The 14,947-nt window shown below is 39.0% G+C and overlaps 1 protein-coding gene across 3 annotated transcripts in view; it reads right to left on the bottom strand.

Moving 5' to 3' along the window:
- Nucleotides 1-14,947, bottom strand: part of psen1 (presenilin 1) — a 138,818-nt gene that overhangs the window by 96,146 nt on the left and 27,725 nt on the right. For all 3 annotated transcript variants that reach the window (XM_059951664.1, XM_059951679.1, XM_059951672.1), the window contains exon 2: nt 11,417-11,551. In XM_059951664.1, the coding sequence (XP_059807647.1) occupies nt 11,417-11,503 (87 nt within the window). In that variant the 5' untranslated portion in view covers nt 11,504-11,551. The remainder of the gene's footprint in view (nt 1-11,416; nt 11,552-14,947) is intronic.

Here is a 14,947-nt window from a genome sequence, read left to right as displayed (position 1 = left end):
GCTGATAAATTCAAAAGACCAATACAGTTTGGCATCAGCAGCGTCGCAGGAGTTGCTGCAGCCTTCCCCATGAAGCTGCAAGGCAGCAAAGGTTTGAGATCAATTTTCCTTCTCCAGGATGAGCTGCCAACTACAGCTGAAGAGCCCCATCTCTGCTCAAAGCACCTGGTTTTAAGGTGTCAGTGACCTGCCTATCAGTAGAAACAGTTCCACCAGGCTTAGTAGCTAAGCCATTAGTGAAGGCCAGGAGCTGTACTTCATTTTCAGAGACTATTTGAGATGCATGCCATTGGGAGCATTTAATAGGTAGTGGGAGCTTGTCCCCATTACCACCCCGGCTTTAACAAACTTAAGGACCCTACATGATTTATGCAAATATAATCAGCATGATTTAGAGAATCATCTCATATCTGACCAGACTCATGTATAATGCTGGGATATCTTGATAAATGCATGCAAGTTTCATGACAAAGCTATAAAGTCTTTTCACGGGTTTCCTATAAAAGCTACCTTTTGCTTGAATTCAGAAGGTACCATTCCAGTAGGGCACCGTTTATACAATTATACTTTACGATGTCCTAAATGGGGAAATAAACACAGATAGTAGTTTGCCTCCCAGGTGCCAAGGTCTGTGATGTTTCTGAACACATCCACAGTATCCTGAAAAGGGAGGGTTAGCAGCCAGAAGTCCTGGTACCAACGAAACAGGTAGAAAAGGGGAAGAGGTCCTGAAAACAGAATACAAGAAGGAAGCTAAGAAGCAGGACCTCAAGGGAAGCAATCTCAGGATTGCTGCCAAGGATAGTGAGGTTAGGAATAGAATAATGTGGCAGATAAATGCATGGCTGAAGAATTAGAACAGAGGGCAGTAATTCAGATTTCTGGGTAACTGGGACCTCTTCTGGGGCAGGTGTGACCTGTACAAAAGGGTCAGGTTGCACTTGAATCCATGGGAGAACAATATTCTTGTGGACAGGTTTGATAGAGCTGTTGGGAGTGGTTTAAACTAATATGGCAGGGGATGGGAACCAGTATGATAGAGCCGAGGATGAGCCAACAGGTTTACAAGTAGATGATGGGTGTAACATGAATGTAAGGAAGGTCAAGCCAATGATTGGGTACAAATGAAGACAAAGCAAAGAGTTAAATTGTACCACAGAGGCAAGATTCAAAAGGCTGAAGAATGCAGGACTGAACGCACTGTATTTAAATGTATGTACCATTCACAATAAGGTGGACAGACTCATGGCGCAATTAGAGACTGGTCGGTATGATGTTGTGGGCATCATTAAGTCGTGGCTGAAATAAGGCCATAGTTGGGAGCTTAACATCAAAGGATATACCTTGTATCAAAAGGACAGACAGGAAGGCATAGGCGGTGGTGTGGCTCTATAGATAAGAGATGTAATTACATCTTTAGAAAGAGGTGACATGGGTCAGAGAATGTCGAATCTTTGTGGGTGGAGTTAAGAAACTGCAAGGGTTAAAAAAAACATACAACTGACATAGATAGGCTTTCAAATAGAAGCCAAGATGTGGCACTGAGATTGCAAAGGGAGCTGGAAAGGGCGTGTAATAAGGGTAATGACACAATTGTAATGGGGGACTTCAATATGCAAAGGGATTGGGAAAATCAGGTTGGTGCGAATCACAAGGGAGGGAATTTGTTGTATGGCTACAAAATGGCTTTTCAGAGCAGTCTGTGCTTGAGCCTACTCAGGGAATGGCAGTCTTAGGTTGGGTATCGTGTAATAACATATATATATATAAATAAAACATATAACAATTACAGCATGGAAACAGGCCATCTCGGCCCTTCTAGTCACTTGCTCTCACTTGCTCTCACCTAGTCCCACTGACCCGCACTCAGCCCATAACCCTCCATTCTTTTCCTGTCCATATACCTATCCAATTTTACTTTAAATAACAGTACCGAACCTGCCTCTACCATTTCTACTGGAAGCTCATTCTACACAGCTACCACTCTCTGAGTAAAGTAATTCCCCCTTGTGTTACCCCTAAACTTTTGCCCCTTAACTCTCAATTCGTGTCCTCTTGTTTGAATCTCTCCTACTCTCAATGGAAAAAGCATATCCATGTCAACTCTATCTATCCCCCTCATTATTTTAAATACCTCCATCGAGTCCCCCCATCAACCTTCTACGCTGCAAAGAATAAAGACCTAACTTGTTCAACCTTTCCCTGTAACTTAGGTGCTGAAACCCAGGTAACATTCTAGTAATTCTTCTCTGTACTCTATTTTGTTGACATCTTTCCTATAATTCGGTGACCAGAACTGTATACAATACTCCAAATTTGGCCTTACCAATGCCTTGTACAATTTTAACATTACATCCCAACTCTTATACTCAATGCTCTGATTTAAAAAGGCCAGCATTCCAAAAGCTTTCTTCACCACCCTATCCACATGAGTATTCCACCTTCAGGGAACTATGCACCATTATTCCTAGATCACTCTGTTCTACTGCATTCTTCAATGTCCTACCATTTACCATGTATGTCCTATTTGGATTATTCCAACTGGTCTAAATCTCTCTGCAAACTTTGAAAACCTACTTCATTATCCACAACGCCATCTATCTTAGTATCATCTGCATATTACTAATCCAGTTTACCACCCCATCATCCAGATCATTAATGTATATGACAGCCCAGATCTTATTAGGGAGCTTAATGTAAAGGAATCCTTAGGAGGTAATGATCATAATATGACTGAATTCATACTGCAGTTTGAGAGGGAGAAGCACAAGTCACATGTATCACTGTCACAATGGAATAAAAGGAATTACAGAGACATGAGACAGGAACTTGCCCAGGTGGATTGGAGGAGGATACTGGCGGGGATGATGGAAAAACAGATGACTGAAGTTTCTGGGAATAGTTCACAAGGTGCAGGATAAATATGTCCCACCAAGGAAGTTGCTCTCACATGGCAGGGGTAGGCAACCCTGGCTGACAAAGGAAGTTGACTGCATTAGAGCCAAGGGAAGGGCATATAATGTAGCAAAAATGAGTGGAAGTTGGATAATTGGGACAGTTTTTAAAATCCAACAAAGGACAATTAAAAAAGCCATAAGAAGGGAAAACATGAAATATGAGGGCAAACTGGCCAATAATATAAAGCAGAGTACTGAAACCTATTTCAGTTATATAAAGAGTAAAAGGGAGGTGAGAGTTGATATTGGACCACTGGAAAATGATTCTGTTGAGGTTGTAATGGGGACAAAGAAATGGCAGATGAACTTAATAAATACTTTGTATCTGCCTTCACTGTGGAAGACACCAGCAGTGTGCCAGAGGTCAGTGAGTGTCAGGAAGCAGGAGTGAGTGCCATTGCTATTACAAAAGAAAAAGGGCTAGACAAACTCAAAGGTCTTGAGGTGTAGAATTCACCTGGACCAGATGGACAACATCCCTGAGTCCTGAGAGAGGTTGCTGAAGAGATAATGGATGCATTGGTCATGATCTTTCAAGAATCACTTAAGGACTGGAATATTGCAAATGTTACTCCACTCTTTAAGGGAGGAAGGCAAAAGAAATGAAATTATAAGCCAGTTAGCTCAGTAGTTGGAAAAGTGTTAGAGTCCATTATTAAGGATGAGGTTTTGGGCTACTTGGGAGACCAATGTGAAGTCAACATAGTTTCTATAAAGGGAAAACCTGCCTGACAAATCTGTTAGAGTTCTTCAAGGAAGTAACCAGCAGGATGGACAAAGGTGAGGCAGTGGCTGTCATTTGCTTGGATATTCAGAAGTCATCTGATAAGATGCCACACATGAGGCTGCTTAACCAGGTAAAATCCCATAGTATTACAAGAAAGTTACTGTCATTTATAGAGGAATGACTGACAGGCAGGAGGTAGCGAGTGGGAATAGAAGGGGCATTGGCTTGGCTGGTAGTGATTAGTTGTGTTCCTCAGGGTTCGGTATTTGGTCTGCTACTTTTCACATTCTTTGGCAATGATTTAGATAATGAAATTTATGGCTCTGGGGCAAAGTTTGCAGATGATACAAAGATAGGTGGAGGGGTAGGTAGTGCTGAGAAAGCAATGCAATTGCAGCAGGACTTAGAAAAATTGGAAGAATGGGCAAAAAAGTGGCAGATGGAATACAGTGCTGGGAAATGTATGATCATGCATTTTGGTAAAAGGAACAGTAGTGCAGACTATTATCTAAATTGTGAGAAAATTTAAACATCAGAGATGCAGAGGAACTTCGGAGTCCTCGTGCAGGACTCCCAGGAGGTTAATTTACAGGTTGAGTCTGTGGTAAAGAAGGCAAATGCAATGTTGCCATTTATTTTAAGGGGAATAGAATATAAAAACAAGGAGTTAATGCTGAGGCTTTATAAGACACAAGTCAGGCAGCATTTGGAGTATTGTCAACAGAATTGTCCCTATATCTCAGAAAGGATGTGTTGTCATTGAGGAGTTAACATATGAGGAGCATTTAGTAGCTTTGAGCCTGTACTCTCTGGAATTTAAAGAATGCCAGGAGATCTAATTGAAACATACGTTGAAAGGACTAGATAAGGTGGATGGGGGTATCCTGTGATGGGGGTATCCAGAACTAGAGGGCACAGTTTCAAAACTGCACAGCGATCTTTTAGAACAGAGGTAAGGATGAAGATTTTTAGCCAGAGAGCAGTAAATCTGTGGATTGCTCTGCCGCAGTCTGTGGGTGAGGCCAAGTCCATGGGTATATATATTTAAGGCAACAACACACACAAAATGCTGGTAGAACACAGCAGGCTAGGTAGCATCTATAGGGAGAAGCGATGTTGACGTTTCGGGCCAAGACCCTTCATCAGGACTAACCGAAAGGAAAGACAGTAAGAGATTTGAAAGTAGTGGGGGGAGGGGGAAATGTGAAATGATAGGAGTAGACCGGAGGGGGTGGGATGAAGCTAAGAGCTGGAAAGGTGATTGGCGAAAGTGATACAGAGCTGGAGAAGGGAAAGGATCATGGGATGAGAGGCATCAGGAGAAAGAAAAGGTGGGGGGGAGGAAGCACCAGAGGGAGATGGAGAACAGGCAAACAACTAAATATATCAGGGATGGGGTAAGAAGGGGAGGAGGGGCATTAACGGAAGTTAGAGAAGTCAATGTTCATGACATTAGGTTGGAGGCTACCCAGCCGGTGTATAAGGTGTTGTTCTTCCAACCTGAGTTTGGATTCATTTTGACAATAGACAAGCCCATGGATAGACATATCAGAATGGGAATGGGATGTGGAATTAAAATGTGTGGCCACTGGGAGATCCAGTGTCCTGACGAAGGGTCTCGGCCCGAAACGTCGACATCGCTTCTCCCTGTAGATGTTGCCTAGCCTGTTGTGTTCTACCAGCATTTTGTGTGTGTTGTTGCTTGAATTTCCAGCATCTGCAGATTTCCTCGTGTTTATATTTAAGGCAGAAGTTGACAGTTTACTGTTCATTCAGGGCATCAAAGGATATGGTGAGAAGGATAAGGGGGTTGAGTGGGATCCTTGTCAGCCATGATGGAATGGTGGAGCAGATTTGATAGGCTGAATGGCCTTATTCTACTCCCATGTCTTATGGACCCTGGAATTTTCATGACAATGCCCATCAGAAAAATATTACAGTTCAGAAAGGTTCTTGTCAAGCAGTAAGAAATGATTACATTTAATGCCTCATTCTTGACTTCTGAAAAACCTTGGATCAAAAACGTCACGATCTAAACAATCAGTATCTCCTTCAACTGTACTGACAGGAGGACAGTTAGTGTGGATCAGTAACATCTCCTTCTAACTAACAACCAACACAGGCACACCTGAAGGACAAACGCTTAGCCCACTGCTCTACTTTCTCTGTAGATGGCTCAAATGCCATCTCTGAATTCATCAACGGCGTATTGGCAGAATTTTAGATGATGATAAGGGGGAGCAGTAGAAGGAGTTGGCAGCCTCAGGTTCTTGGGAATAAACATTTTGGAAGATTTATCCTGGACCCAACATATTGATGCAATTGCAAAGAAAGCACACCAGTATCTCCCAATATTTCATTAGGAGTTTGAGGAGATTTGATGCGTCACTAAAGACTCTTGCAAATTTCTACAGATATACGGTGGAGAGCATTTGACTTGTTGCGTCTTCACCCGATATGGAGCCTCCGATGCACAGGATTGAAAGATGATGCAATGGGTTGCAGACTCAGGGTACATCACAGGCACTGCCCTCCCCACCATCAAAGATATCTTCAAGCAATGATACCTAAGGACCTTCACCATCCATGATGTGTTCTCTTTTTGTTAGTACCATTGGGGAGGTACAGGAACCTGAAACCCTGAAACACTCAGCATTTCAGGAAAGGCTTCTTTCCCTCCAACATCAAGTTTCTGAAGGGTCCATGAACACTACCTCATTATTTCTTTCTTGTACTGTTTTCATAACTTAATAATTTTTTATATTTGCACTGTGCTCTGTTGCAAAACAACAAATTTCAAACCCGATTTTGATTATTGCCAGTCTTTCTCAGACCTGCAGTTTTTTTTTCTTCCGATCACAAAGACTGGCTCAAGCTAAGCCCAGGCTTTAAGACACATCTAAGCACAGACGGGTAGAGAAGGTGAGAGTCCTAGTAATTCCAAAGATTGAAACCTACACAGGTGGCATGTCTGGAAATAGATAATGCAGACCAAGCAAACCGATGGTTTTGGCTGATGGAAGCTACAATGGAAGACCCAACCTAAGAAATCAAAAACATTGATGAGAATTTTTAAATCCAGTTGCTGCTAAACGATGATAGGACAGAGGTAATGGACGGACAAGGGCTAGTACACGTTAAATATTTTTAAACCAATGCTGATAATTTAAATAGATTAGAAACCAACTATTGGGCAATTCAATTAATATTCAATTTCCAAGAAAGTCGAAAGAAAATCTCCCTGATCGGCACCTAGAAAATGTGTCCAGCACTCAAAAGTAAATGAATTAACACCTAGTACATCAACCCAACCTCACACCATGTATTGATCTGACCTGCAGAGCCCAGACATCCATACCTCATAATAACCTCTCTAGGGCTCACTTAGAAAGGGCCAATAAAAATAATTTAAGTGCAAGCAGAGCAGACACTTTAGAGTGTGCCAGTGTTTAGGGTGGCTTTGACTCATCAGGCGAGATTATATATCTGGTAAGTTTCTCTCTTTGTTTTTATTGGTTCATTTCTCATCTGTCAGGGCATTGTAATTTAGTGAGATTAGCTCCAGGGCAGTGTTTTGTACTGTGTGTGGGAAGTCTGGGAGACCTCCAGTCTTCATGGTATTATAGGAAAGATTCTAGCATGAATAAATCAGTGGCTGATTGGCAGGAGGCAAACAGTCGGAATAAAGGGAGCCTCTTCCTGCTGGCTGCCAGTGACTAGTGGTGTTCCACAGGGGTCTGTGTGGGAACAGATTCTTTTTAGGTTATAAGTCAATGATTTGGATAATGGAATTGATGGCCCCATTGCAAAACTTGCAGATGATACAAAGATAGGTGGGGGAGCAGGTAGCTTTGAGGAAGCAGAGAGGCTATAGAAGGTTTTGGAGATTAGGAGAATGGACAAAGAAGTGGCAGATGGAATTGTGTTGGCAAAGTGTGTCATCTTGTACTTTGGTAGAAGAAATGAAAGGGCTGACTATTCTCTAAACGGAGAGAAAATACACAAAGGAACTTGGGAGTCATTGTGCAGGATTCCCTAGAAGATAATTTACAGGTTAAGTCGGTGGTGATTACAAGATAAGGCTGGTCCAAGGTATTAAATGAATGTTTTAAGTACAAAAAAGTCATGTCTGAGTTATATAACAAAGGCTATAAACCTTCACTAAATTACCCTGCTCACCTCAGGATCATTTTGAAAAATGGATCTCCTAAGTGGTTTCTTTCGATTGAGGAGGTGCACGATTTTCTTCAGGCCGAATCAAGTCCAGAAAATTAATTGTTTAATACTGTACTGTGTAAACTATGCTTCCTTAGCTTGACCGATTCTTTGTTGTTGAAAGTTTGCAGTCTAAAGGTTTAGAACGTCTTTCTTATGAATAATACTTTTTCTATTCTCATATATTCTTACAATTAGCTTCTGTTATCATATTTTAACATGATGTTTTGAATTCTTCATGAGCTCTTTTAAATAATATTTAGTCTATCAACTCCAGAAGTTTAACTGTTTATTTTTGCTTCTTATAACCTTGTCCCCTCAGTTTGACTGATCAATACATTGCATTTTTGTAGTTTTATTTGTATAGCACTTTTTGGATAATTCTTTTTTGATATATTTTCATAAATAATTCTTCTTTTCCTTCTCATTTTTTAGAAAATTAATAGACTTAACTTCTGTAAGTTTTCTTTGCAATTATTTTTTGCAAGCACTATGTTTTGAATGTTTTTCAGTTCATTTGAAGGTTATTTGGTTTATGTTGGATTTCATTTTGTACTAATCTTTTCTTCTCTTGGGGAGCTCTGCCAGTAGGATGTTGGGGGTGGGATTTATCACTAGATTAGCTTTCTTGGGTGATTTTTTTCTTTGAGGGGGGTGGGCGGGAGTGGGCTGTTTTTTTTCTTTTTCCTTTTTATCACCTGTTTGGTTATCCCCGCCTCATCTATTGCTTGGTTAAGTATTTAGAATTTTGAGGTTTGGATTTTTGATATATTCCAGTGGTTCATATGTTTAACCTGTTTTAAACTTATTTAAATGGTACACAATATTATTTTCTTAGTTTAAATGTAAAAGGTTTAAACCACCCTGTGAAACTCAATAAGGTTTTTACCTATATTAAGAAACTGATTGCCTCAATTTTTTTTTAAACAAGGAACACATGTTCGCAGATCTGACTGTGGATGTTTGTTCAAGCGTTGGAATGGTCTAGCTTTTCATTCTTCCTTTCAAACCAAGACCAGAGTTACTTCGATTTTGATTGACAATTCAGTTGCCTTTGTTCAACATGATGTAATGTCTGAGCTTTCTTAGCCATAGCATCAATGTGGTTGGACCAAGAGAAAATATTGGTGATGTTCACACCTAGGAAATTAACCCCATTACCTCAGCATCATTGATATAAGCAGGTGCATGTGCACCCCCCCCCCCAAATTCAAAGACCAGCTCTTTTGTTTTGCTGACATTCAGAGGGAAACGTGGCTGTCATGACACCATGTCACTAGGCTCACTATCTCCTTCGACTCATCATTTTTTTGAGATAAGTTACCATCTGCAAGCAGGTGGAGTTCGAGCAGAACTGAGCCACGCAGTCGCGAGTGGAGTAAGAGGCTGAATTTGCAGCCTTGTGGGGTGCCAGCATTGAAGATAATCATAGAGCAGGTGTTATAACCTAACCTACCACAGCAGTCAGTTGATCAAGGATCCAGTTGCAAAGCAAGAAGATTAGCCCCAGGTTTGGGAGTTTGGAGATGAACTTGCTTAGGAGTTATAGAATTGAAGGAGAAGCTGTAGTTAATAAGTAGTCTAGCATAGGTACCTTTATTGCCCTGATGCTGCAGAGAGATTAGTGTAGGACCAGAGAGATGGCCCCTGGAAATAGGCAAATAGGCAAATCACAGTGGATCTCCAGGCAGCTAGAATTAATGGGTGCCATGACCAGCCTCTTGAAGCTCTCATGATTATAAATGCTGGATCACTGGAGGCAGTCATAAAGGCACATTACCTCGTTTTACTTGGGTACTGGTATGACAGTGGTCTTCTTAAAGAAGATGAAGACCTCAGACTGAAGCAGGGAGAGATTAAATATTTCTATAAATACCCCAGGAAACGCCTACCTACTACTCCCAAAGTGATGTTCAATACAGACAAGTCACAGAAGAATTGGTGAAATTACAAATTATAATAATAGTGTAAAGTTCAAAGCAAATTTATTATCAAAGTACAGGTATGACACCATATACTATGTTGAGATTCATTTTGTTTCGGGCACAGAAGAATAAAAAATACAATAAAATCAATGAAAAACTACACATAAAGACTTACAAATAATCAACGTGCAAAATGAGATTTGTGCAAGTACAAAGTATTAAGAATAAAAGATTGGTTAGTGAAGACCACCAATCCTAAAGCGAAAAATAATCTAACTGAATAGCACAAGTTAAGAAGTCTAAAAAATCTGCATGAAAAGTTAAGATGATGAATGGGTTGTTTAATAAAACCAACACATTCTTCACCAAAGCAAAACTTCCAACCCGAATCATTTGGGAAGACATGAATTGGCAGCACCAGTGTACAGATGCTCCCTCCATGAATCTAACATTATGAGAAACATGCAAACTTACAATCCACTGGTTTAAACTATGTCAGAGATGTGCTGACTGCAGCAGTGTCAAAGCTTTAACAATGTCATACTTTTAAAATATTTTTAAAGATCTGGGCATTACAGGCAAGTCCAGAATTTATTGCTTATTCACAACTGTGATTTATTAGATTGTTTGAATAATTTTAAAGGTCAATGACTCTTGCTGGCTCAGACTGACCTCTGGATCAGACTCATGAAGGAGGTCAGATCTTCTTCCTTGAAGGGCGTTAATGAATCGAGCTTTTTTTTAAACAACAATCTGACGTATTGGTGTCATCATTACTGATGCATCTCTCCAACACAATGCAAAATCCACACTTTAACCTTAAACAAAATAATGTGAACATACAGTGGAGAAATAAATTGTACCAAATTTACTGAGACCCAGAGAAAAATACATAATTCCAGATAATATTTGGGAATATCTGAAATGATTATTATGTATTGGAATAGAAAAGACAAAGTATAATTTAAGATGAAATAGAACATAAAACAGTAGAGTACAGGAAGAGGCCCACGATGTCTCTGCTGACCAAGATGCCAAAATGTTATAACAATCTAATATTGAAACAGAGTAACCTTACGTTTAGTTGATTGGAGGGGAAGGTCATCAACAGTTGAATTAGAGACAGGAATGTAGAACAACAAAGATTAAATAAAATCAAGCTGAATTGCTCCTTAAAAAGGATATTCTACTCCTGGACATTTAATGACTTCAACCCTAGATAATCGTTAACTTGATATCAATAACTTAATGCCATTGCTCCTCATTGAGTGAGCCCATTATATCTAGACTTTTATATAGAATAACACAATACAGGTTACTGGTCATTATGCCAGTGACTACCGTTTGGTAGAGCTCTCTATTTAGCCCCACTCTTTCCATATAATCATTACTCAATGGTTTATCTAATCCTCCATTGATAGTTACAGCTGAATTTGCTTCTAAAACTTGCAAGCCAGCACATTCCAGATTGTAAGAAGATAAAATGCTCTTCTCATCTTCCCAGCCCACCCAAAATCCAATTTCCTGTCAAGTTCCTTAAATCGGTATGCTCTGGGCACAAGGTGTTAAATCAGAAGAGATAGACATCTCACCGAGGTGTTCTGAGTGTTTTCTGAGGTAGTTTCCTTTGGCTGCCCAGCCTGAAAAGCAGGCACAATCTGAGTAGATAGTTCCGACATGGGGATTAGGTGTGTCTCACTCGTTAATGTGGGTGATGCACTTTCTCACTGAAACAGATAATGAAAAAAATAACAATTAGTTATCTGTTCACAATCCTTCATCTGATCACCACACTTAAGATGCCCAATTAAATTAACTTTTCCTAATGATTCAATTTTCCTTAATGACTTGTAGGCACAGACAAAAGCAATCTTATCACCTCCAAATCTACAGATTGAAAGCCTCAGAATTAGGAGCACCTCTGCCCTTTCAGACGAAAGAGCTACAAGCAAGACTGTATTTACATGGGTTCTTGAGAGTCAGTGATAGAAAAGTACAGTGCAGAAACAGGCCCTTTGGCCCATCAAGTCCATGCCAAAACCATTTAAGCTGCCTACTCCCATTATCCTGCACCACAACCCTTCATTTCCTACCATCCATGTACCTACCCAAACTTTGCTTAAACATTGAAATCGAGCTCGCATGCACCACTTGTACTGTCAGCTCATTCTACACTCACACGACCCTCTGAGTGCATAAGTTTTCCTCATGTTCACCTTGAACTTTTTACCTTTCACCCTTAACCCATGCCCCCAGTTGTAGTTTCTCCCAACCTGAGTGGAAAAGGACTGCTTGCATGTACCTTGTAAACATCCCTCATCATCTTGTATATATCAATCAAATCTCCTCTCAGTATTCTAATTTCTAAGGAATAAAGTCCTAACCTATTCAATCTTGCCTAATAATTCTGGTCCTCCAGATCCAGCAATATCCTTCTAAATTTTCTCTCTACTTTTTCAACTTTACTTACAGCTTTCCTGTAGGTAGGTGACCAAAACTGCACACAATACTCCAAATTAGGCCTCACAATGTCTTATACAACTTCAACATAACACCCCAACACTTTTGTATTCAATACTTTGATTTATGAAGGCCAATGGGCCAAGAACTTTCTTTACAACACTCTCTACCCATGAAACCACTTTCAATGGATTATTGACTTGTATTTCCAGATCCCTTTGTTCTATCACACTTCTTCCATTCACTGTGTAAGACCTACCCTGGTTGGTTCTACCGAAGAGCAACACCTCACACTTGTCTACATTAAATTCCATTATCCTCTCTTTCCTGCTGATCCAAATTCCTCTGCAGGCCACAATAGTAGTCCTTGCTGTCCACTATACCTGCAATCTTGGTACCATCCACAAAATTTGCTGATCCAGTTAACCACGTTATCATCCAGATTATTGATATAGATGAAAAAGAACAACAGACCCGGCACCGATCCTGCAGCATTCCACTGGTCACTTGCCTTCAGTCAGAGAGGCAACTACCATCTACTACCACTCTGGTCCCTTAGAATAAATTCCAATAACTTTTACACTACTGATAACAGGATCACCGGCTCCAAACTTTGACTGCCCTGAATTTTTTAAACGTTTATTTACTTCCCTCCCTAATTTAAATGAACATATGTTGATAATGGGTGGAGATTTCAATTGTTGTTTGAATCCTTTGATGGATAGATCTAAACCTATTCGAACTCTTCAGAATAGATCAGCCTCACTTATTAATTCCTTTATGGTTGATTCGGGAATTACTGAAATATGGCGGTTTTTGAACCCTAAAGATAAAGAATTTTCGTTTTTTTAACATGTTTATCATAGTTATTCTAGAATTGATTATTTTCTTATTGATCACCGTTTATTAACAGATGTTATTGATTGTAAATACGATTCTATTGCCATTTCGGATCACGCTCCTTTGAAGTTGTCTATTACGGTATCGGATTCCTCCATTAATACTAGACCTTGGAGACTCAACGCTACTTTGCTTCAAGATCCAGAATTTATCACCTTCATAGAACAGCAAATTGACTTGTTTTTTTCAACAAATTATATTGAAGAGATTGACAGAGGAATACTCTGGGATTCTTTTAAGGCTTTTATCCGTGGACAAATTATCTCATATTCCGCTGCTAAAAGAAAACAAAGGTATCTTGATATAGCTATGTTGGTGGATAAAATTAAAGAAATTGATAAGATTTATTCCGTGACTCCTACCAAAGAACTTTATAAGAAGAGAGTTGAGCTTCAAATGGAACATAGCTTATTATTATCTTCTTCAATTGAGAATCAATTAAATAAGACCAGGGCTCAATTTTATATTCATAGTGATCGAACTGGTAAATTATTAGCTAACCAATTAAAAGCTATTTCGACTAAGCGACAAATTATTAAAATTCGTAAACAAGACGGTAATTTGACTACTGATCATAAAGAAATTAATAATACTTTCCAAGATTTTTATAAATCTTTATATCAATCAGAATCTGATGGCGATCTGTCCATGATGGATCATTTTTTTAATAATTTGAATATCCCCAAACTGACAGATGAAGATCAGAGTTTGTTTGATGCTCCTATTTCTATGGCTGAAGTAGGAGAGGCTATTTCATCAATGAATTCAGGGAAAGCTCCTGGCCCTGATGGTTATATTATGGAATTTTTTAAAACTTTTTCTTCTTTGCTTTCCCGATGGTTATGTGAAATTTTCAATGATGCATTTACTAAGAAGAGATTACCCCAGTCTTTTATGAAGCTACTATCTCTCTAATTCTTAAAAAAGATAAGGATCCTACCTTATGTGCATCCTATCGCCCTATATCACTATTAAATGTAGACTCTAAGATTCTTACAAAAATTTTAGCTATTAGGTTAGAAAAGATACTATCACAGATTATTTCAGAAGATCAAACTGGTTTTATCAAGAACCGGTACTCCTTTTTCAATGTTAGAAAATTAATTAATATAATTTATACCTCTTCATCTAGAACCCCAGAATGTGTCATTTCATTAGATGCTTAAAAAGCTTTTGATAGAGTTGAATGGACTTACTTATTTAATGCGTTAAAAATTTTTAATTTTAGTTCCAATTTTAAATCATGGATTAAATTAATATATTATAAACCTGTTGCTTCTGTTCTTACAAATAATCATAGATCCTCTTTTTTTCAATTATCTCGTGGTACGAGACAAGGTTGTCCTTTCAAGTCCTTTATTATTTAATATTGTATTAGAACCTTTAGCCATTGCTATTCGTGAATCACCTAATATTTTTGGTATTACCCGTAATGAGAAGTTATATAAGTTATCACTATATGCTGATGACTTGTTGTTATATATTTCTGATCCTGATAGGTCCATTCCCGCTATTCTATCCTTGTTGGTTCAATTTGGTAGTTTTTCTGGTTATAAATTAAATTTGGATAAGAGTGAATTGTTCCCTTTAAATGCGCAAACTTTATTGAATGATAGGGTACCATTTAAAGTTGTTACTGATAACTTTACTTATCTAGGTATAAAAGTTACCAAGAAACATAAAGATTTATTCAGATTGAATTTTTTACCTTTGCTTCATCAAATTCAACAACTTACTACTAGATGGTCTCCCTTATCATTGGT

Source organism: Hypanus sabinus, chromosome 2 (genome assembly GCF_030144855.1).
Source record: "Hypanus sabinus isolate sHypSab1 chromosome 2, sHypSab1.hap1, whole genome shotgun sequence".
NCBI lineage: Eukaryota > Metazoa > Chordata > Chondrichthyes > Myliobatiformes > Dasyatidae > Hypanus > Hypanus sabinus.
This window is presented reverse-complemented; position numbering and strand designations above follow the sequence as displayed.